The following is a 21,234-nucleotide window of genomic DNA, read 5'->3' as shown; positions in this document are numbered from 1 at the left end:
GGCCTGGAGCCTCAGCGGCCGGCGAGCGGAACTGCGGTTCCGGGGAGAGCGAGCGCCCGGAGGCTTTTCGCGGGGACCCCCGCCCTAGCGACGCGCGCCGCGTTGCTAGGGGCGGAGACGCGGGAGGCTGTGCCGCGTGGTGGCGGCGGACGCCTCGCACTCGGCGCCCCCCGGGCCTCGGCTCCCGGCCCCGCCAGCCCGCCGGTGGGTATGGAGCGCGAGGAGGGCGGCGGGGAGGGGCGGGGGGAGCCCTCGCGCCCCGCAGGCTGCAGCCGCCCGCCTGCTGAAAGCGGGGAGCTCGAGGGCCGGCCCTGGGCTGGGAGGTGCCGCAGCGCCCCCCCCCATCTTGGGGGATGAACCACGCAGCCCCCCCTCCCCACCCACCCCCACCCTCCCCATAAGCTTTGACAGTCCGCGTGGGTAGACCTGAGAGACTGGAAGGGAACACTGGACACAGGTTGTCCCCTAAACTTGGGGCAACCTTAGTGGAAATTCTGGCCTAATGCTGGCTCCCTGTGAGACTCTGGGCCTCAGTTTCCCCCTCTGTACCACGAGGGTGTCGAATCAGGCCATCTTCCAGTGGTTCCACGGCGGCTTTGTTTGTATTTGTTTAGGGTTTGATGCCCTGTGCGCGCCCCGCCCCCCAAGGAGATCTGGGGAGAGGGAGGGAGATGGGACATCAGCATTTACCTGAGCAGTGGACCGGGAGTCAGGGAAGTCAGGGCAGGTACCCCGGCTCTGCCTCTGCCTCGTGTGACCTTTAGCAAGTCTCCACCTTCTGCTGAGTCGCACTTTCTCCGTGGAAATGACAATTGGGTATCTGCTGCAGTGTAACGAGGAGGCTGCACTGGAGACTTAAAAGAGAATTGTCTGCCTTAGGTTTAGAGTGACCTCTTGGTATCTTAAGGTCCGCGGAAACCAAATTGAGGCAGAAATGGGTCCTGGGATTCAGATTTAAGCCTAGTTTCATCTGGAACCAACAAGGATGTCCAGAGCCATAACTGGGTTTATGGCTTTTCCTAGTCCTCTCCAGCCTTTCCTGAACCTGAAATTTGGGACAGAGCCCCGGGAACTGTTCCCTGAATGATTTGTTGTTGGGCAATTTTGAAGGACCCTTATGTGGTTGGGTCCTTAAAAGCTTCTTGCAGGGCGCCTGGCTGGCTCAGTCAGCAGAGCGTGTGACTCCTGAGCTCAGGGTAGCTTGAGTTCAAGCTGGCCGTTGGGCATGCAGCCTACGTTATTTTTTAAATTTTTATGTGTTAAAGATTTATTTATTTGAGAGAAAGAGTGTGAGCGAAGAGGGTGGAGAAGCAAAGGAGAGAGACAAGCGGACCCCACGCAGAGCCCAATCCCAGGGGCTGGATTTGGTCCTGATCTCAGGACTCTGAGATCATGATCTTAGCCAAAACCAGAAGTCAGACACTGAACTGACTGAGCCACCCAGGTGCCCCTGGAGCCGACTTAAAAAAGAAAAAAAAAAAAAAAAAAAAAGGCTGCTTGCTAAACAACTCTTCACCTTAGTATGCCATTCATTCATTCATTCCACAGATATTTGCCTTGCATCCATTCTCCCAGGCCGTGCTTAAAGCTCAGATACAAAAATGAGCACGATGCTTTCCCTCTTCTCAAGTGTATTGGATGTTCACAGTATAAACAGTGGAAGATAACTGAATAGTGTTTTTGCTTCTTTGATTAGTCTACTTATAATAAATCACAACTACACGGACATTATTGAAGTATGTATACTCTGCTGTTGAGATTTTATTTTTTTTTATTTTTTAATTTTATTTTATTTATTTTTTTTAATTTTTTATTTATTTATTGATAGTCACACAGAGAGAGAGAGAGGCGCAGAGACACAGGCAGAGGGAGAAGCAGGCTCCATGCACTGGGAGCCCGATGTGGGATTCGATCCCGGGTCTCCAGGATCGCGCCCTGGGCCAAAGGCAGGCGCCAAACCGCTGCACCACCCAGGGATCCCTGTTGAGATTTTAAATTGCCTTGGTATATAATACAGAACTTAAAGAATTCTTAGCCTTAATGTGATCAATCACTCTGGCCAAGAGACATAACTGGCTTAGGTTTAATATCCTTCAGACTCATATACCCATTTATATATATTCTCTGTGTATATTTGTTACATATGTTTAACATGTGTGTATTAACAGTAGCATTAATGGTGTAAGTTGGCAGAAATTGCTCCTTCCAGTTGCTGTTCTTGTTAATCTAGCCATCATGCCAGTAGCCAGGTTCACATCATGCCAGTAGCCAGGATCAAGAGGGGGCTTTCTACGCACTAGCTTTTATAGAGATGCAGTGTAATGTGCTGACCCAGCACAAGAGCTCTGGAGTCAGACTGCCTGCATTCAGGTTTCAGCTCTGCCACTTATTTGCAACTTGTCTGTAAAGTTGCAGGTTGTCTAACATCTCTGCACCCCACTTTTCTCATCTTCAAAAGAAGATAGTAACAGCATCTAGCTCAGAGGCTTGTGGAATACATCAGAAGAGTTAAAGAATATAAAGCATTTAAAATAGTCCTTGGCACATCATAGTGCTGTCTTTAATCTTTTTGTTTGTTTTATGATTTAATTAATTAATTAATTTGAGAGAGAGATCATGGGGTGGGAGGAAGGGTAGCAGGAGCAGCAGACTCCCTTTTTAGCAGAGAGCCTGACGTGGGGTTCAATCCCAGGACCCCAGGATCATGACCTGAGCTGAAGGCAGACGCTTAACTAACTGAGCCACCCAGGCGCCTACCATCTTTGATCTTTACAGAAACCCAGTGAAGATATTCCATCTTACATATAGGAAACAGATTCCAAGAGGCTCAACAGTTTGCCCAAGACCGCAGGGAACTGTAAGTCAGATCTGAGTCTGTCCAATTCCCGTGCTGATGCCCTGAATCAAATGTTATCTCGGACTCTTCTGTGTTGCTCTGCATTTTTAGAATAAGCTACACTGTTAATTGGTAGGGTTTATTTATTCGAGTTCTTAAAATAGAGCTGTTAAAATGCAATAAAACCCCACGTCAAGAGAGCTATCTAGTTAGAGTTTTGAGCAGATAACGTTCCTGCCCTGATTCTTTAGATCTTTAGATAAAGGGTTTATATTGTGATGATTTTGAAAAGCTCTTCCATCTCAAATTCTATGATTCATGCTTACTAAAGTATTATTTTAAACAGGAGAAACTGCCTTTCTCATGGCAACAGTGGCAGTCAGCTCTGGAAATTTTTGAACAGAAGTACTATAAGAAAAATAAGTGTTTAATGATGTACTTAAATATTTAAATATCTCCTTCTTTGGGGGTGCCTGGCTGGCTCAGTCAGTAGAGCATAAGACTCTTGACCTCAGGGTTGTAAATTCAAGCCCCACGTTGGGTGTAGAGTTTACTTAAATAAATGCAAATTAAAAATAGTTGTATAGGGATGCCTGAGTGGCTCAGAGGTTGAACGTCTGCGTTTCACTCAGGGCATGATCCTGGGATCCAGGATCGAATCCCACATCGGGCTCCCTGCATGGAGCCTGCTTCTCCCTCTGCCTGTGTCTCTTCCTCTCTCTCTGTGTCTCTTGCGAGTAAATAAATAAAATCTTTTAAAAAATTATAAAAAATAGTTGTATAATTAACATTATGGTACACTTCCCTAATTGTTGGAAATATGCCAGTTATAAGATATTGGAATTTTGGAACGTATCTCTTTGTGAGGGAAAGCTATACTCAACAATCTCTTTAATTAAACAAGGTCTTTATTTACCTTGTGAATCTCCTTTCAGTGCAAGCATATGCTTAGAGAGAGATTAATTTAAGCATCTTTTCAGTAATTACAGAGATTAGGAAGTGGCTGCCTGAACTGTTTCCCAAAGGATAAACATTACAAAGCACTGAACACGGCAGCTCACCAAGAAAATCCTATTGGTTTGGGGGTAAGTAATTCTAAAAGTTATCTTTTGCTTAGAATGTCCTGTGAGTGCTCTTCACATGGAAAATACGGCTCCCTGCAGTAGAGCTAAGAGTCCCATCAGTTTGAAGCAAGGCCAATCCGTTTATAGCACCTGCTCTGTTTGGTGACCTAGATCTGTGGACAGCCTCTATCCTTAAATTGATGGTAAGGTTGAAATGGGCTATGCTGGCAGATGGGAAGCCCCTCACCCTCTCCCTGTCTACAAGCGATACACCATCGCAAGATTTTTAAAAATTATCCTGGCGTATTTTCTGTCAGCATATCGTGTGCTTAGTATAGAGAATCCTAGACTGTCTGAACAGGAAGGGACCTTTGGTTCCCACTTCTTAGCAAGAAATGATGTTGCCAGAGTGTGTGAGCCACTAGAGGAACAGCGATGAACATGACCAAGTCCTTCCTCTTGTGGAGCACAGTCTACTAAAAATGATCTAATGTGCTGTCCTCGTTTATAGATGGGGCAGCTGAGGTGCAGAGCAGGGGACGGAGGAGCCCAAGGACACACAGCGGGATGAGGCAGCCTTGGGGCTGGTGCCCAGGGCTCCTGGTGCCACACACGGTGTTCTTTCCACCGCACTGTGCTTCCTTGCAGTCACCTATCTTGTCCGGAGGTCAACTCTGGCAGCTTCTCAAAGTGTAGGCTGCAGTTCTGGAACACGGTTTTTTAATGGTTACGATCGAGAATACTTGGTGAATTTTAACTTGCTGTTCTTCCTGTAGACCATTCTTCCAAGAGCTGGGCTGGTCATGCCTGTAAGAAACTCATCTCTTAAAAAAAAAAAAAAGAAAAAAGAAAAAGAAACTCATCTCTTATGGGCACCCGGGTGGCTCAGTCGGTTGAGCATCAGACTCTTGATTTGGGCTCAGGTCACAATGGCAGCATCTGGCCCCATGCTGGGTGTGGAGCCTACTTAGGGGTCTCTCTCTCCCTCTCCCTCTGCGTGCCCCCCCACCCACGTAATAATTTAGAAACTCAACTCCTAGACTTTAAGCAGAGTCTCCAAAAGATGGGAACTCGGTACTCCCACCCTCCCTTTACTTCTCTCTATCCTCTGGCTTCTCAGAATAGCTAGTTGCAGAGGACATGAGTGACCCAGAGTAGCTGAGATTAGCCCCTACCTCGTCAGATACGTTCAGTCCCAGCAGATATCCTCCTGGCCATGTCTTCCTGTCACTTTCTTCGTATTTCACCAGCCACCAGAATAGGAGCTGCACAAATCAGGTGCTTAGGAGGTGTTTTCTGACTGAACATATGGATTAGCATCTTTGAATGTCTAATTCATTCTCTCTTAGTTCTAGCCTTGCCAGTTGTTGAGGACAATGCAAGTACATCTAAAAAACACTTAGTAATTCTATTTCTTGTAATATGTCATCCATTGTTGGCATTATTTAAGTTCTAGGCCAGTGGTTCATAAACTTTTTGGTCTCAAGACTTCCTTTTACTGGGGAGGGGGTGCCTGGGTGGCTCAGTGAGTCAAGCCTCCGACTCTTGGTTTCAGCTCAGGTCATGATCTCATGAGCTGTGGGATCCAGCGCCGCTGTGTCAGGCTCCATGCTCAGTGGGGAGTTTGCTTGAAAGATCTTCTCCCTCTGCCTCTCCCCTGCTCGCTCTCTCTCTCTCTCTGTCTCTCTCTAAAAATAAATAAATCTTTTGAGAAAAATTATTGGGGATCTTAAAGAGCTTTTGTTTATGTAGGTCATAGATTGGGTTCTACTCTGCCACCTATTGACATTTAACACAGATTTTTATGGGAGCAGCCTGGGTGGCTCAGCAGTTTGGCGCCGCCTTGGCCCGGGGCCTGATCCTGGAGAGCTAGGATCGAGTCCCACGTCCGGCTCCCTGCATGTAGCCTGCTTCTCACTCTGCCTGTGTCTCTGCCTCTCTCTCTCTGTCTCTCGTGAATAAATAAATAAAATCTTTAAAAAAAAAAACCCACAGATATTTAAAAAATATTTACTTATTCATGTTAATAATAATAGACTTATTATATAGGTTAGCATAAAATAATTTTATGAAAAATGTGTTTTCCAAAATGCACAAAAAATTTGGTTGGAAAGACTGGTATTGTTTTACATTTTTGCAGTTCTTGTTCATATTTGGTTTCAACATAAGGCAGTTGGATTCTCTCTTTTTAAAGATTTTATTTATTTATTCATGAAAGACAGAGAGAAAGGCAGAGACACAGGCAGAGGGAGAAGCAGGCTCCACGCAGGGAGCCTGACGTGGGACTCGATCCTGGGACTCCAGGATCACGCCCTGGGCCTAAGGCAGGTGCTAAACCACTGAGCCACCCAGGGATTCCAGGCAGTTGGATTCTCATGTCAGCTTCTGCATTCAGCCTATTGGCAATATGTGGTTGGGGTTGTAGTGTAAGAAGAAAATCAGACCTCACACAGAGTTGTAGTTGGAGGAAGGAGGACCATACGGACTCCTTGAAAGGGCCTCAGGAATCCCCACCGGCCCTCAGACCAGTCTAGGTCATTACCTGTGTTGTCTCATGTAGTGTCATCAGCTCTCACATCTCATTCTTTTTTTTTTTTTGTAAAGTAGGCTCCATGCCCAACTTGGGGCTTGAACTCATGACCCTGAGATCAAGAGTTGCATACTCTCCCGACTGAGCCAGCCGGGTGCCCCTCATATCTCATTCTTACTACAGAATAACCTGGCACACTGGTTTAGAGAAGTGTCACATGAAATCATTTAAAAACAAACCAGCAAGCTATGACCTTTAGAATAACTTAGGTTCTTTTCAAGAGGCATCACTGGTGAAAATTATCTTTTATTTTCAAATACACATTCCTAGTATTTATTGTGGCACAATTACGTATAGTATAAAATGTATTGTTATTTAGTGCAGGGACAGTGTTACACAACGATCACCACTGTCTAGTTCCAGAATATTTACATGATCCAGGGGGATCCCTGGGTGGCTCAATGGTTTAGTGCCTGCCTTCATCCTAGGGTGTGATCCTGGGGTCCTCTGATCGAGTCCTGCATCGGGCTCCCCGCAGGGAGCCTGCTTCTCCCTCTGCCTGTGTCTCCGCCTCTCTCTGTGTCTCTCATGAATACATAAATAAAATATTTTTTAAAAAGCAACAAAACATTTTCATGATCCAAAAAGGAAACTCTGTTCCCTCATCACCCCAGCCCTTGGCAAGCACTAATCTGCTCTCTGTCCATATAGATTCTGACTGGGGGTATTTCATACCAATGGTCTCATAGAATACGTGGCGTTTTGTGTCTAGCTTCTTTTGCTTAGTTTGATGTTTTCGGGGTTCATCCATCTTATAGTATGCTTCATTATGTTATTTATTTTTATGGCTAATATTCATTGTATGGACATACCACATTTTGTTTTTCCACTCATCCACTGATGGCCATTTAGGGTGTTTCCCCCTCTTGGCAATTGTGAAGAGTGCAGCCACAAACATTCATGTATAATTTTTTTGTGCAAACACCTGCTTTCAATTCTTCTGGGTGTCTTCTCAGGAGTGGAATTCTTGAACATATGGTAATTCCACATTTAACTTGTTGAGAAACCTCTTTGTATTTTTAAAATTCGTTTTGTCTTTGTTTTTCCTGATCTGATTATGCTTTATGGGTGGAGGGGGGTTGTGCATTCCCAGGGCATAAGAGGAGGCAGGGGAAAGAGGAAAAGCAAAAAAGTACAATAAATTAGTCTTTTAAAAAAATAAGGCTTCATTTTACATAACCACACTAACAAAATGAACAGTATGTATTCTTTTTACTAAGCAGGGAACACAGCTTCCAGTAGCTACAAGGGATGCTGCTGCTCGGGTGCCATCTGAAACGAGCTCCTCACAAGGTTTTGTGTAGCTTCTGTGCAGGGATGGGGAAGCTGCAAAGCAAACTCAAACACAGCACTTATAAATACAGGTATGGCAATCCTGCATTGGGATCCCAATTTTGTCATGTTGCATTAAAATTCTCCACTAAAGAAAGAGAAGGCCCAGAGCGATTATTGATGACCTTCCCCGAACAGGCAGTTTTCTGAAAATAGGTCTGTTTTCTTTTGGATGAGAAACAGCTAATGTCTGCAGCCACACGGAGAGGGGCCCTGTGTCTTTGGGAATGAGCTCTAGGGTGAGCAAAGACTCTGGGCCTCTTGGCTTCAAGTTTCCCCTTTATTGGATTCCAATCCTTCAGGCATTCTGAGCAGACTCGGCATTAATAATCCCATTTCTGGCAATGGCCGTGGGTCTCCCTTCTGCACTTCTTTTCCAGATTTCTCCTCAGGCTGGCCTCTCCTGTGGGCCATCTCATCTTCCCCTTGCCCCCCCGCCCCCGTACTCTGTACCAGTGGGCCTCTCATTTGCCATCCTCTCTTTAGCAGGCCCGACGAAATTATAGAAGAGAGAACTCAAACTAAAGCTTGTCTGGAGTATAGCCCAGCCCACGTGGATACGGTTTCGGTCGTTGCTGCCCTGAACTCAGACCTGTGTGTCTCTGGAGGAAGAGATAAGGTGGGGTTTGTGGTGCTTTCCAGGGAACCAGCTTACTGTGGCCAAGGGAAGGTATTTGAGAAGGAAGCGCTGATTCTCTGGTTCCAGCAGCAGCGTCGAGTAGCGTGAAACCATAGGCTCTGTCGGTTGAGCGTCCGACTCTTGATTTTGGCTCAGGTCGTGAACTCAGGGTGATAAGACCAAGCCCTGCATCAGTGGGGACTTGGAGCCTGCTTGAGATTCTTTCCCCCTCCCCTGCTGTCCTCTCCCCTGCTTGTGCTCTCTCTCTCTCTCTCAAATAAATATTAAATTAAAAAAAAAAAAGTCCAGTCTCTTTTATCCTGCTCTTTTGCCCAAATCTCTAACTGGCATGCATCATAATTCTGCCCTTCTGTGTTCCTGTCTTTCCTCCCACTGACACTGAATCTGATTGCTTCTCCCCGTCACGTTTGCTTCCATCACAGGACTCACAGCTAGGATGGTGGTAGCAAAAATGTTGATTCTTTTAATACCTCTCATTTTCATATTTCATGGATTTTTAAAAATTTATACACTTATTTTACTTATTTGAGAGAGAGAGAGAGAGAGAGAGAGCGCAGGGGGAGGGGCAGAGGGAGAGAATCTTCAAGCAGACTCCCTGCTAAGCATGGTGCTCAATCCCACAAGCTATGAGATCATGACCTGAGCGGAAACCAAGAGTCAGAAAAGTTCAACCAGCTGAGCCATCCAGACACCCCTGTATTTCCCAGATTCAAAGAGGTTCATGTTTTGATACTTGAGCACCTCCGAAGTCAGTATGCATCTAAAAATTGATGATAGGGGCACCTGGCTGGCTCAGTCAGTAGAATGTATGACTCCATCTCAGGGTTGTGAGTTCAAGCCCCACATTTGGTGTGGAGCCTACTTAAAATAAATTTTAAAATAAAAATAAAAACTGTTGATAAAGCATGGATATAATTTAATTGGCAGCAGTTTGTCTTAAAGTTAATATCATCTTAGATGTATGAATTTTATTTATATGATCTTCACCTGTGAGGGGTAGGTCGGGAAGGATTATCCTCTCTGTTTTACAGATTAAGAAACTGGCATTTAACCAGGTTAAGTGCTAACATGCTCCTTTCTCTCTAGCAACGAATTACAGAGACTGGGCCAGAGGATGCTAAACAGGGAGTCTCCTGTTCAGGAGATTTATGACAAAATGTTAAAGTATAGGGCCGCCCGGGTGGCTTAGAGGTTTAGCACCGCCTTCAGCCCAGGGTCTGATCCTGGGGACTGGGGATTGAGTCCCATGTCGGGCTCCTTGCATGGAACCTGCTTCTCCCTCTGCCTGTGTCTCTGCCTCTCTCTGTGTCTCTCATGAATAAATAAATAAAATATTAAAAAAATATATTAAAGTATATACCTAGAAAAAGGACAGAAAAAAAGTTTTAATGATGATTCTCTCTGGCAGATGGGATTATGGATTTTTTTTTTAATTAGAAAAAAGTGTGATGTGTTTTACAATCATGTGAGTATACATAACACTACTGAACTGTACACCTTAAAATGATTAAGATGGTAAATTTTCTTTTTAAAGACTCATTTATTAAAGAGAAAGTGCAGGGGGAAAACTCTTATCCCACGTAGAATTCTAATTCAGCATCCATGACCAGAATCTCAGGCTGTCAGTTCCCTTTGAGGAGTGTCCTCCTGAACCCATCAGCAAGGCTCAGAGCAGTGGCCCATTGCCTTGCAGAGAGACAGAGCACCCGTCAGGAGGAAAGAAAAGAAAGTCCACATAGGGAGACAAGACTAGGGATACAACAATAAAGCCCTAACGCTTGACGCAAGTCCCTTGACAGAGAGGGAGAAATTAGGTAGAGAATGAAATAAAGGCTTGTTTCAATTAAATAAAATATTTACTTAAAATATTCAGAGATTCACTTCACTGAAAATATTACAGAGATGCTAATGACTCTAATGACTCTCCGCAGACAGTTGTGGCCTATAACTGGAAGACTGGAAATGTGGTGAAAAGGTTCAAAGGACATGAGCGAGAAATCACTAAGGTAATTATCAAATGATCATTATCAGGGAGGGAACTTGGAACTGAATAAAGGAGTATTAATGGCTCTAGATGTAGGAGTGATTGGATATTCAGTCTTAAAAATAACGCAAGGGCCTCATTTGATGCCATGAGGCCCTATTCGAGGAAAAGCAGAGCAAACCATTCCCTTAGCTATTCTATTGTTACAGGCATATTAGACATGATTTTTATTTGGTCACTAAGCCCTTAATAGTTCAGGTGGTAAATAGAGAACAACTCTCCCTGCTTATCCTAATTCAACAGGGACATGTTTGGAGGCTGCCTGTGTGTTTACTGTAGGTAGAAAAATAATAAATGATACAATTTCTTTATATTTTAAATATATTATAAATAAATTATAAGTAAATAAATGATAAAATCTCTATACTCAGGAACCCCTCTTGGGGAAATTTTTAAAAAGCCAACAACAGCTAAATAAAAATTAATTTATTAAAAAAGCATTGCAGGGTAGACTGAGCTCCTAGCAAAAAGGATAGAGAATGCCAGTCTCTACAACTCCCCTCCCTGAAATCACCCTAAATGAACTGAAAAGCAGAATTGAGTTGCAGACTCTGTCATAGTGAAACCAGGCAACAGCCACAACTCATGGTGCAAAGTGTGGTAGCGACACACCAGATGCAGTGCATTCCCATGGCGACGTAGAGAGAGCCTCAGGCTCTGACACCTGCAGCCCCAGGTCTGTTGCCCATTTTAAAGTCCAATCAAACAAGCACACCGGAACTTTTTTTTTCTCTTGAGCAGATAGCCTGTATTCACAAATCCAGCCAGTTCTTCAGCGCCTCTCGTGACAGGATGGTCATGATGTGGGACTTGCATGACCCCTCACAACCAAGGCAGCAGTTCTCTGGCCACGCCATGGTGGTCACTGGATTGGCTGTGAGTCCAGGTAAAGTCAAACAGATCTCTTCCTAATGCTGTCGTACTTTTTTTTTTTTTTAAGACCTATTTATTTATTTTGAGAGAGAGAAACTGAGTGGATGTAAGCAGGGGGAAGAGCAGAGGCAGAGAGAGAAGCAGGCTCCCACTGAGCATGGAGCCTGACACAGGGCTCGATCTCATGACCCTCAGATCATGACCTGAGTGGAAACCAAGGGTCAGACACGCAACTAACTGAGCCACCCTGGTGTCCCCTGTTATACTTTCTGAAAAGCTCTGTGCCAGGCCCGTCTCATGGACCATGTTTCCCTTGTTTCCCCAGACTCATCACAGCTGTGCACTGGCTCTCGGGACAATACTCTGCTTCTGTGGGATGTTGGGACCGGACAGTGTGCGGAGAGAGCTTCTGTCTCCAGGAACCTGGTTAGTAACTCACACGCAGTAGAGAGTGGGACAGCAGGAGGGAGCAGGGGGCGAGGCACGCAGCCTGGGGGAGAGATGAGGAGACCTTCCGGGCAGGAGAGGCTGGGGGCCTTGCTACTGCTCACCCTGAGCTCTCTGTCAGACCCTGGCCTTTCAGGGTTTCCAGATTGGATGATCTTTTGAGGTCTTCTGCTCCAGAGAACACCTCCACTAGTTCACATTGGAATTTTAAGTGGTGTCCTCATTTGTTCCCTCAAAATGCAGCTATTCCATATCTGCTGTGCCAGGAGCAGGGTTAGCGGCCCAGGACACAGTCCACCAGAGCTCACAGCTTCTGGGCAAAGAAACAAGCATGACCTTTTTGCTCTAAGTATAATTTGCTTTATGAAGACCAGTGTTTTCTGGTAGCAGGCTGGTATATAGCCTCACAGCCTTTGAGGTCAGTCATACCTGGGTTCAAACTATGGATCCATCACTTTTAAGTAATCTCTACCCTACTGTGGGGCTTGATCTCACAACCCTGAGATCAAGAGTTACATGCTCTACTGACTGAGCCAGCCAGTCACCCCAAGGTCTGTCACTTTTTAGCTGTGTTACTCCAAGAAAGGCACTTAGACTGTCAGTGTCTTCATTTATAAAGTGGAGGGAATCCTATGACCTGACATTGGTAGATGTTCCTTTAGTGGTCATTAAATATCACGCATGGTTATCTTCTCCAGTTTTTTTTTTAATTTTTATTTATTTTTTAAAGAGTTTATTTATTTATTCATGAGAGACACAGAGAGGCAGAGACACGGGCAGAGGGAGAAGCAGGCTCCATGCAGGGAGCCCGATGTGGGACTCGATCCTGGGTTTCCAGGATCACGCCCTGGGCCAAAGGCAGGTGCTAAACCGCTGAGCCACCCAGGGATCCCTCTTCTCCAGTTTTGAAGACAACCCTCCATGGCAAGGTGCGCTTGCTCTGTGCCCCCGGTATTTGTGGAGGTTGTTGGAAGAAAATCCTGTCACGTCAGGTTGTTTTGAAAACTGTTTCATGCCTGTCCAGCAGGGGGCTACAGGGATGGGGAGAAAGAACACTTCTGAACCCTGTGAGGCCTTAGAGCAGGGTTTCAGTGGTCCCACCACAGAACAGGGGGCTGCTCCCCTTAGCTGCTACTCGCCAGCAGCTCTCAGCAGCACACGTATGGGCACCTGCTACCATTGCTGCTGCCGATCCAGGGGATGTCAGTAGAGCACGACTGCTGGGTATCTACAAAACACCGACTCCCTCCAAGTCAAATGTGCTAGTCAGCATCCTTGGGAAGTGGTGGAGAGATGCTATTTAGCACAGTCTACAGGAATTACAGCGGAAGAATGACTTGGTGTGGAGAAGTTTTGAAAATTTTGCTCTTTCCAGGTCACTCACATGTGCTGGGTCCCTCAAGAACCATATATACTACAGACTTCTGAAGATAAAACCATCAGGTGGGCTTACTGAGCAGCAGTCAAGGTGTTTCTGGTGAAGGTTTGTGGTTCCCGTGCTTACATGACTCCCTTCCCTCCTCTGCTTCTCCTCCCTGCTGTGCCTTCCCAGGGCCTTCTGCTCTTTTGCCCCTCACTGAGACTGGGGTCTCTCTGACCTGGCCCCTTGGACCACCTGGGTAGAAGTCGAATGCCAGGAGGTCAGGCCAGGAAAAAGCCCTTGTCCTGAATGGTTTTGAAGCAGCTGATGTCTGACCCCCATATTCACCCCCTGTGTGAATATGTTCAGATTAACCTCAGGACCTGTCACTGGCTTGTCCCACCCTTCGGGCTGCCTGGCTCCACTTACTGCCCCTGCTCGGCTCCAGGTGTTCTCAATCACCCAGCCCTCAGATGAAGCCTTATCTGGGGAAATGGGGTTGGAATCCCCATTAGGAGAGTCATGAAGTAAATCGTTCTCGAGTAGAAAGCACAATGAGAAACTCTGGATCTCAGAAGACATTCATTCTACTTAGGAAATAGTGGGAATGAGGTAAGAGATGAAAATGAGACAAGAGGCTGAACAAAACATTCCCCCATGGACCCCATGACCCAGGTAGGCCAAGGCCTGCAAGTCTTTTGTATCTGATTCTGGAATGGTGACTTCTGCTCTGGATCATAATAACTATCTTTTAAAAAAAAAAAAATTTAAGTCACAGGCACAGAAATATCCTCTTGTCCATCGAAAGCAGTATCCCAAAGGGCCAAATTAACAAATTAACTTGTACAGTTAGGATGCTTGGTCTAAATTCTTATTAACTGGATCTCAAAATAGAAGGAACTCAGACGTCATTCAGTTTGGTTATTTCCTGGCAGCTTTTGAGTCTCCAAGGTTGATCTGGTTCATACTCCTGTTTTTAGATAAATCATGACATTCTCTCTGACCGGCCGAAGCAGCAAAGAGCTGAGGCTTATGTTAGTGGGTATTTCGGACACATTTACCACAGACTCATTTCCTGCAGTCATGTCTTGCAGATTATGGGACAGCCGGGGGCTGCAGGTAGCTCATGTATTTCCCGCAAAGCAGCATATTCAGACCTATTGCGAGGTCAGTGAGGATGGACACAAGTGTATCTCCTGCAGCAACGGCTTTGGAGGGGAAGGCTGTGAAGCCACGGTAAGAGATTGTGGGCGTCTGGGGGTCTGATGGCTGATGAGCAAATTATTTACTCTGACCTCACCTCCATACTGGGCTACATAGGCAAGCCCTACTAATGGCTCAGGCCTGTTTCAAGTGCATACTGTACGTGATTCTTTGCATTCCAGATGCATCTCTCAGGTAACTTCTATGAGCCTTGGGGCTTTCTGAATTGGTAGTGGAAAAGAGGGATGGGATGAGAGTCAAGATAGGAAGGTGCTAAACACAGAACCAGTTTGCTAACATCCCTACTCCCAGCAGAGCTGAGAAAGGGGAGGGACTATTTGAAGAGCCACATTATTTCCATTGTACATGTGGTCACAGTAAAGGAGGCTCAAGCTCTTCCGGGAAGTTTGAAGTGCCAGTGTTGGCCAATGGCCCACCCCAACCCTTACCCGTATACCTTTCCTCACAGTTAATTTTGGGTTAGATTGCATTGGCTCCTTCAAAGTACCTTGGATTCCTCATTGTAGAATATAGGTTAAAAAGGGCATCTAGTCCAAATAGAACAATTACGGCTCCCATTGTATCAAACCTTACACACTAGGTGCTGGCCTGAGCACATGACATGGAGTATCTCATTTAATCCTTACAACAGGGATCCCTGGGTGGCGCAGCGGTTTGGCGCTTGCCTTTGGCCCAGGGCGCGATCCTGGAGACCTGGGATCAAATCCCACGTCGGGCTCCCGGTGCATGGAGCCTGCTTCTCCCTCTGCCTATGTCTCTGCCTCTCTCTCTCTCTCTCTGTGTGACTATCATAAAAAAAAAAAAAAAAAAAAAAAAAAAAAAAAAAAAAAAAAAAAAAAAATCCTTACAACAGCCTTGTCCGTTAGGTTCTATTATAATTGCCATTTTACAGCTGAGCAAATAGAGGCATGGCAAGTGAAATCTCTTGCACAAGACCACACCTCTGATAAGTGGTAGGTTGGGGTGTTGAATCCCAGGCTATTGATGTAGCATCTCTTTACCAAGCTAAGCATTTCTAGCAACTACAACCGACAGTGTCCTGTGATTTCCTTATTTTCCGGATCGCTCTCCTCTCTGAACATTGTTCTTTTGAATTACATGGTATCCAGGGACTTCATTATTTTTTGGACACAATTCAGTTTGCTTTCCTCCTGGAACATTCTCTAGCGGTGGTCTGATCATATCAACAAGAGTGGGATGGGTAGAACTTTCACCTCCTTTGTTGGAGAGTCTCATCATCATTTACCAAGTTTTAGCATGTAGATAAGAAATTAGAAAGGCTGTGCCTCTGTGTACTTGTGAGAAGGTGTTCCCAACTGTGGGGTCTCCAAGGATCCACAGAGGCGAGGAGGCTGAATGTCAGGCAGCTCTTGAGCTGTTGTGTAGAAAGGCGACCTCGGGGCACCTGGGTAGCTCGGTCAGAGGAACATGTGATTCTTTCTCCTTTTTTTTTTTTTTTTTTTAAGATTTTATTTATTTACTCATGAGAGACACAGAGAGAACGAGAGGCAGAAACACAGGCAGAGGGAGAAGCAGGCTCCACGCAGGGAGCCTGATGTGGGACTCGATCCCAGGTCTACAGGATCACACCCTGGGCTGAAGGCAAGTGCTAAACCGCGGAGCCACCCAGGGATCCCCAAGCATGTGATTCTTGATCTTGGGGTCATGAGTTTGAGCCCCACCTGGGTGTAAAGATTATTTGAATGAAAAACTTAAAAAAAAAAAAAAAGTAGCCAACCTCATACTGTCCCATCATCCTGTAGGACTTGGAGCTTTCATTTCCCTAACCATGACATTAATGAGGGAGGCAGCGACCCTCCCAGTACATCCTTAACCAGGGTTGTTTAAGATAGTCGATGTTTAAAATAATCATTAGGGAGGATGGGGTAGTTTGGTGATGGGCATTGAGGGCACGTGATGGGAGGAGCACTGGGTGTTACACACAACTGATAAATCATTGAACACTGCATCTGAAACTAAGTCGGTACTTTATGTTGGCTAATTGAATTTAAATTAGAAAAACAGGGACACCTGGGTGGCTCAGCGGTTGAGTGTCTGCTTTTGGCTCAGGACGTGATCCTAGGGTCGGGATTGAGTCCCACTTTGGGCTCTTTGTTGGGAGCCTACTTCTCCCTCTGTCTGTGTCTCTGCCTCTCTCTCACTGTCTCTCTATCAGGAATAAATAAGTAAAATCTTTAAAAACAAATAAATAAATTTAAAAAACAAAAAAATAATCATTGGATTGATGATTCGGTATGTGGGTGGATGGATGAAGATGAGGGGTAGCTACATAAGTGGGTAACTGGAGGGAAGAGGTGGGTCATGAGAAGGCGGGGAGGTGGAAGTCAGTGAGGGTAGCATGTATAAAGCTAGAGAGTAGGTACGTTTGAGCCAGCCGGTGTCATTACTCTACAGTTGTGGGACCTACGGCAGACGCGGAACAGAATATGTGAATATAAGGGCCATTTCCAGACTGTCGCATCCTGTGTCTTTCTACCAAGAGCACTGGCCTTGATGCCTGTAATTGCTACCTCGTCACATGACTGCAAAGTGAAGATTTGGAACCAAGATACTGGAGGTAAGCAGCCTGCTGGTGGTGCTTCTCAAAGTTACATGGAGTCCTAAAAGCTTCCTTGAAACTCTTTCTTTCCATTGCTCAGCAAGTACAAAGCCACCCATGTCCTGCCACTCTCCAGGCCCGTAGTGGTTAAAAGATGACAGTATGATATCGGGATTCTGCTGACCGTCTGGCTATAAGCCATCACTGCGGGAGCCCTGGTGCCATGCTGTTCAGACTGGTTCTGGAGAGCTCAAATACATTTAGCTCTTGGTAGTCTTTCTATCTGAAGTTCTTCCTCAGGTTTAAATGTGTGATGCTCAAAAACGTCTGACAAAGAGTAGAAGGATTGCCATTTTCAAATTCATTTTTAAGGTCTAAAATGAGAGTCTCAAAAAAATAAACTAAATAAATAAATAAAATGAGAGTCTCAGCTCGTGGCGGGGGTGAGGTAGCGTAAGGATGGTCTCCGCAAGACTGCCCGGTTTGACGCTGCAGCTAAGGTTTGAGATCACAGTAAGGTCATGATACGTCAAAGCACCAGAGAAAGACGCCTTGGGGAACACAGCTCCGCGGAGCCCTCAGTGAAGTGGAATGCCAGAGCCACTCCTACCGGCTGATGGTGAAATATTCAGGAATTTTTTATAAGGTCATAGTGGGAGTATTTATACCACAAAGGGTGCGAGTGCTATGAGTAAAGGTGGTTGGTTTTTTTCTTCCAGAAAGCTGCCTTACCAGCACTCCACTGGCTCCAAGCTATTTTGTCCTGGACCCTGAGTTCTGACAGACACAGGAATAGTGTGAACTTAGAGAATCGCATGACAAATCCCTCCCACGGTTACTTTCCAGAAACTTAGCTTCCAGCAGGGGAGGATAGGGTAGCCCTATCTTTTCTCAGGGAAAAGACGTGAGATCATGTCCAGGGGCACACGAGCCGAACTTCCGTAGGGAGCACAGCCCTGCTGTATCCCCCACCTCTCCAGCTGCCCGGCACAAGAGTGGTGGGAGGTGGAGAGCGCCTGTCCCAAGAGTCCACGCTCCTAAACCTGAGGCCAGGGACAGCAAGGTCTGAGAGTGCTGCCCGGCCCACCAGGTGTGCACCTGTAGATCTTAGAAGAGCAGCTTCCGAGACAGGGGCAGAGGGGACACTGGGTCAGCCGGAGGCCCCCAGACTGCCCTGCAGGTCCCAGTTTCCTCTGTGTTGAAGGGAGCAAGGCCCCAGCAGCTGGAGAACAGCACCCCTGTCTGTTTGCTCCGCCCCAGCCCCTGCTCTGTACTCTGGGCGGGCGGTCAGGGAGGGCGCCAGGCCAGGCCCCGACTGGATGTGCCTCTCAGTGATACACACCTGGTTTGGGCCACGTGCCGTTCTCTGGAGTTGAAGCCTTGCGGCTGGCCCACGTCTGCCTTCCCCGCCGGTGCGCAGCCCTCTGGAGCACGGGTGCTGCTCCTGCCGGGGTTCGAGGCGGAGGGCACGCTTTACTGACGCGGTTCCTCACAGAGACCTCGCGCGCCCCGACGCCCCGACGCCGCGTGCTCGGCCTGAGCCGCCGGTTCTCTCTTCCTCCCCCAGCCTGCCTGTTCACCCTGTCCCTGGATGGATCAGGACCTCTGACCTCCCTGGCTGTTGGCGACACCGTCTCCTTGCTGTGTGCAAGTTTCAGCAGAGGAATTCACCTACTCCGAGTGGAGCGGGACCCCGGGCTGCAACTGCGGGAAGTGGCGGCCTTCTGAGGCCCAGAGACACTGGTCAATAGCAAACCGTGGCCCGTCCTTCCTCTGTGTGGCTTTGTTTTTCCCCGTGATCTTGCGGGGAGGGCGACGTGGGTCCTGGATCCTCTGCATAGGTTCACTTGGCAGGTGCATCAGGGCTTGAAGGCCAGGTGCAGTTGAGAAACGTGGGCCAAGCGTAAGGTTCCCCATCTCGGTGCAAACCACAAGCAGTTTGCAGGAACCTTTGGGACCGCTCTTTACAAAGTTCGTGGCTCCGAACAATGAGCTGTAGGTGTAAGAGTGATCGCCTCTGTCTGTGAGTCCGAACGCAGGGTTGAGTGTACTGGACTGACCTGTTCCAAGCCTCCCCAGAAGACAAAGCCTCAGGCGGAGCGGCGGTGTTCAGGTGGCCTCCTGGTTACCCAGCCGGGAAAGGGTAGCGCAGCCCCACAGGGGACATGGCTTGCGGATATGGGATTCGGCTCCGGCCACTGCTCCTCGGCGAGGTGAAGAAGTCTTGGCTTCTACTCGGAGGAGCAGCCGAGCGCAGGTGGTGCATCCTACACCAGCGCTGAGGAGGCATGGAAATTAGACCCCAGGTGGCTTGAAAAGGCCAACGACTGCAGGGCCTTGCCCCGAATCCTAGTTATCAGACCTGTGCTGTGCATAAGAAAATGGAGAGGTTCTAGAGATTAAGGCTAAAAAAAGTGTCATTTGTACATTTTAATATTTTTGTTTCATTTTATATAAACTCTTTTGGGGGGATGGCCGGTGTGAGGCAAAGGGGAGTCTACAGCAGCAGTAGAACATAGACAGCAAGTGCCTAGGTGGCTCAGGAGTTGAGTGTCCAGTTCTTGATTTCAGCTCGATTCATGATCTCGAGGTTGTGGGATTGAGCCTCACGTCAGGCTGCACGATTAGTGGGGAGTCTGATGAAGATTCTCTCTAAAATAAGTAGGGCAGTCCCGGTGGCTCAGCGGTTTAGCGCCGCCTTCAGCCCGGGGCGTGATCCTGGAGACCTGGGATCGAGTCCCATGTCTGGCTTCCTGCATGGAGCCCGCTTCTCCCTCTGCCCCTCTCTCTCTCTCTCTGTGTCTCTCATGAATAAATAAATAAAATTAAGAAAAATGTGTTTTAAAAAAATAAAATAACAAATAAAAAAGTAAAATCTTAAAATAAAAAAAAATAACATAGAACAGAGGGATGGACTCCACCTTCTGCTGCCAACCACTGAACCTTCCTTGGTGAGGAGGGACTGGGTGTTCAGGCCGGCCTGTGTGGCCCCCAGGACATCCGTCCCCAGGATGGTGCTCGCAAGCCCATTTCCTTCAGGGAAGGTAGAGTCCCTCCTGCCTTCAGGAGAGCCCAAACATAAGGCAGCTGAGGCCTGAACATTAAATTGTGTGTGTGGCTGAAATTATAAGAGGATCTTTGTTTTTACTGAAAGGTTAAAAGTGATCTGGAAAAGATACAATTTGGAGTGCTATTCTTCACATATAATCTAGACTGTCTATAATTTAGGTCCCAATTTGTATTTAAAATATTGTTTTCTTGGAAATAGCTACCAGCTGGGGCACCTGGCTGGCTCAGTCAAAAGAGCATGTGACTCAGTCTCAGGGTCATGGGTTGGAGTCCCAAATGGTACGGAGATTACGTAAATAAATAAAACTTTAAAAATAGGGCACTCAAAAAAAAAAAAAAAAGAAAGAAAAAAGAAAAAAAAAAGGGCAGCCCGGGTGGCTCAGCAGTTTAGCACCGCCTTCAGCCCAGGGACTGATCTTAGAGACCCAGGATCAAGTCCCTCGTCAGGCTCCCTGCATGGAGCCTGCTTCTCCCTCTGCCTGTGTCTCTGCCTCTCTCTCTGTGTCTCTTGTGAATAAATAAATAAAATCTTTAAAAAATAAATAAATAAAAATAGAGCACTCAGTTAAGCGACTGCCTTCAGCTCAGGTCATGATCCCGGGGTCCTGGGATCCAGTCACCATTGGGCCCCCTGCTCAGTGGGGAGTCTGCTTCCCCCTCTCCCTCTACCCCTCCCCGCTCAGGCGTGCTTTCTCTCTGGCTCTCAAATAAATCAATAAAATCTTAAAAAAGTTAAAATAGCTACCAGCGACTAAAGTACCGTGATACAGTGAATATCACTGATATCACAAAAGTATCAGACAAGTTCCCCCCTCCTTTTCCTTTTTTTTTTTAAGATTTTATTTATTTATTCATGAGAGACAGAGAGAGGCAGAGACACAGGCAGAGGGAGAAGCAGGCTCCATGCAGGGAGTCCGATGTGGGACTCAATCCCGGGACTCCACATGCCCTGGGCTGAAGGCAGGTGCTAAACCGCTGAGCCATCCAGGGGTCCCAGACAAGTTCCCATTATCACTATCTTCCTGAACAGATCTAAAAAAAAAAAAAAAAAAATTTTTTTAAATTTAAATTCTAGTTAACATACAATGCAATATTGGTTTCAGGAATAGAATTCAGGGCAACCCTGGGTGGCTCAGCGGTTTAACACCGCCTTCAGCCCGGGGTGTGATCCTGGAGACCTGGGATTGAGTCCCAC

The 21,234-nt window shown here is 46.7% G+C and overlaps 1 protein-coding gene across 8 annotated transcripts; it reads left to right on the top strand.

Moving 5' to 3' along the window:
- The first annotated feature begins 100 nt into the window (after positions 1-100).
- Positions 101-19,398, top strand: WDR31 (WD repeat domain 31). 8 transcript variants are annotated; one of them, XM_038553161.1, is made up of 12 exons: positions 135-204; positions 1,549-1,736; positions 3,817-3,921; positions 7,711-7,854; positions 8,309-8,441; positions 10,394-10,468; positions 11,248-11,392; positions 11,705-11,805; positions 13,202-13,269; positions 14,281-14,422; positions 16,826-16,988; positions 18,538-19,398. In XM_038553161.1, the coding sequence occupies exons 4-12, from the start codon at positions 7,742-7,744 to the stop codon at positions 18,696-18,698; spliced, it is 1,101 nt and encodes a 366-aa protein (XP_038409089.1). In that variant the 5' UTR covers positions 135-204; positions 1,549-1,736; positions 3,817-3,921; positions 7,711-7,741; the 3' UTR covers positions 18,699-19,398. The 8 variants fall into 8 exon arrangements, with proteins under 8 accessions (XP_038409092.1, XP_038409085.1, XP_038409088.1 ...); XM_038553158.1 differs by having other exon boundaries at positions 136-204; positions 7,714-7,854; XM_038553164.1 differs by lacking the exon at positions 1,549-1,736 and having other exon boundaries at positions 101-204; positions 7,714-7,854; positions 8,312-8,441.
- The last annotated feature ends 1,836 nt before the right edge of the window (positions 19,399-21,234 follow it).

Source organism: Canis lupus, chromosome 11 (assembly GCF_011100685.1).
Source record: "Canis lupus familiaris isolate Mischka breed German Shepherd chromosome 11, alternate assembly UU_Cfam_GSD_1.0, whole genome shotgun sequence".
NCBI lineage: Eukaryota > Metazoa > Chordata > Mammalia > Carnivora > Canidae > Canis > Canis lupus.
This window is presented reverse-complemented; position numbering and strand designations above follow the sequence as displayed.

Bases quoted from the DNA above. Each gene is read 5' to 3' on its own strand.
- WDR31 (XM_038553157.1), top strand. From the start codon at position 7,742: ATGCTGCTGCTCGGGTGCCATCTGAAACGAGCTCCTCACAAGGTTTTG. The intron at 7,855-8,308 runs GTATGGCAATCC...TCCTCTCTTTAG, and splicing joins CACAGCACTTATAAATACAG to CAGGCCCGACGAAATTATAG. The intron at 16,989-18,537 runs GTAAGCAGCCTG...TTCCTCCCCCAG, and splicing joins TTGGAACCAAGATACTGGAG to CCTGCCTGTTCACCCTGTCC.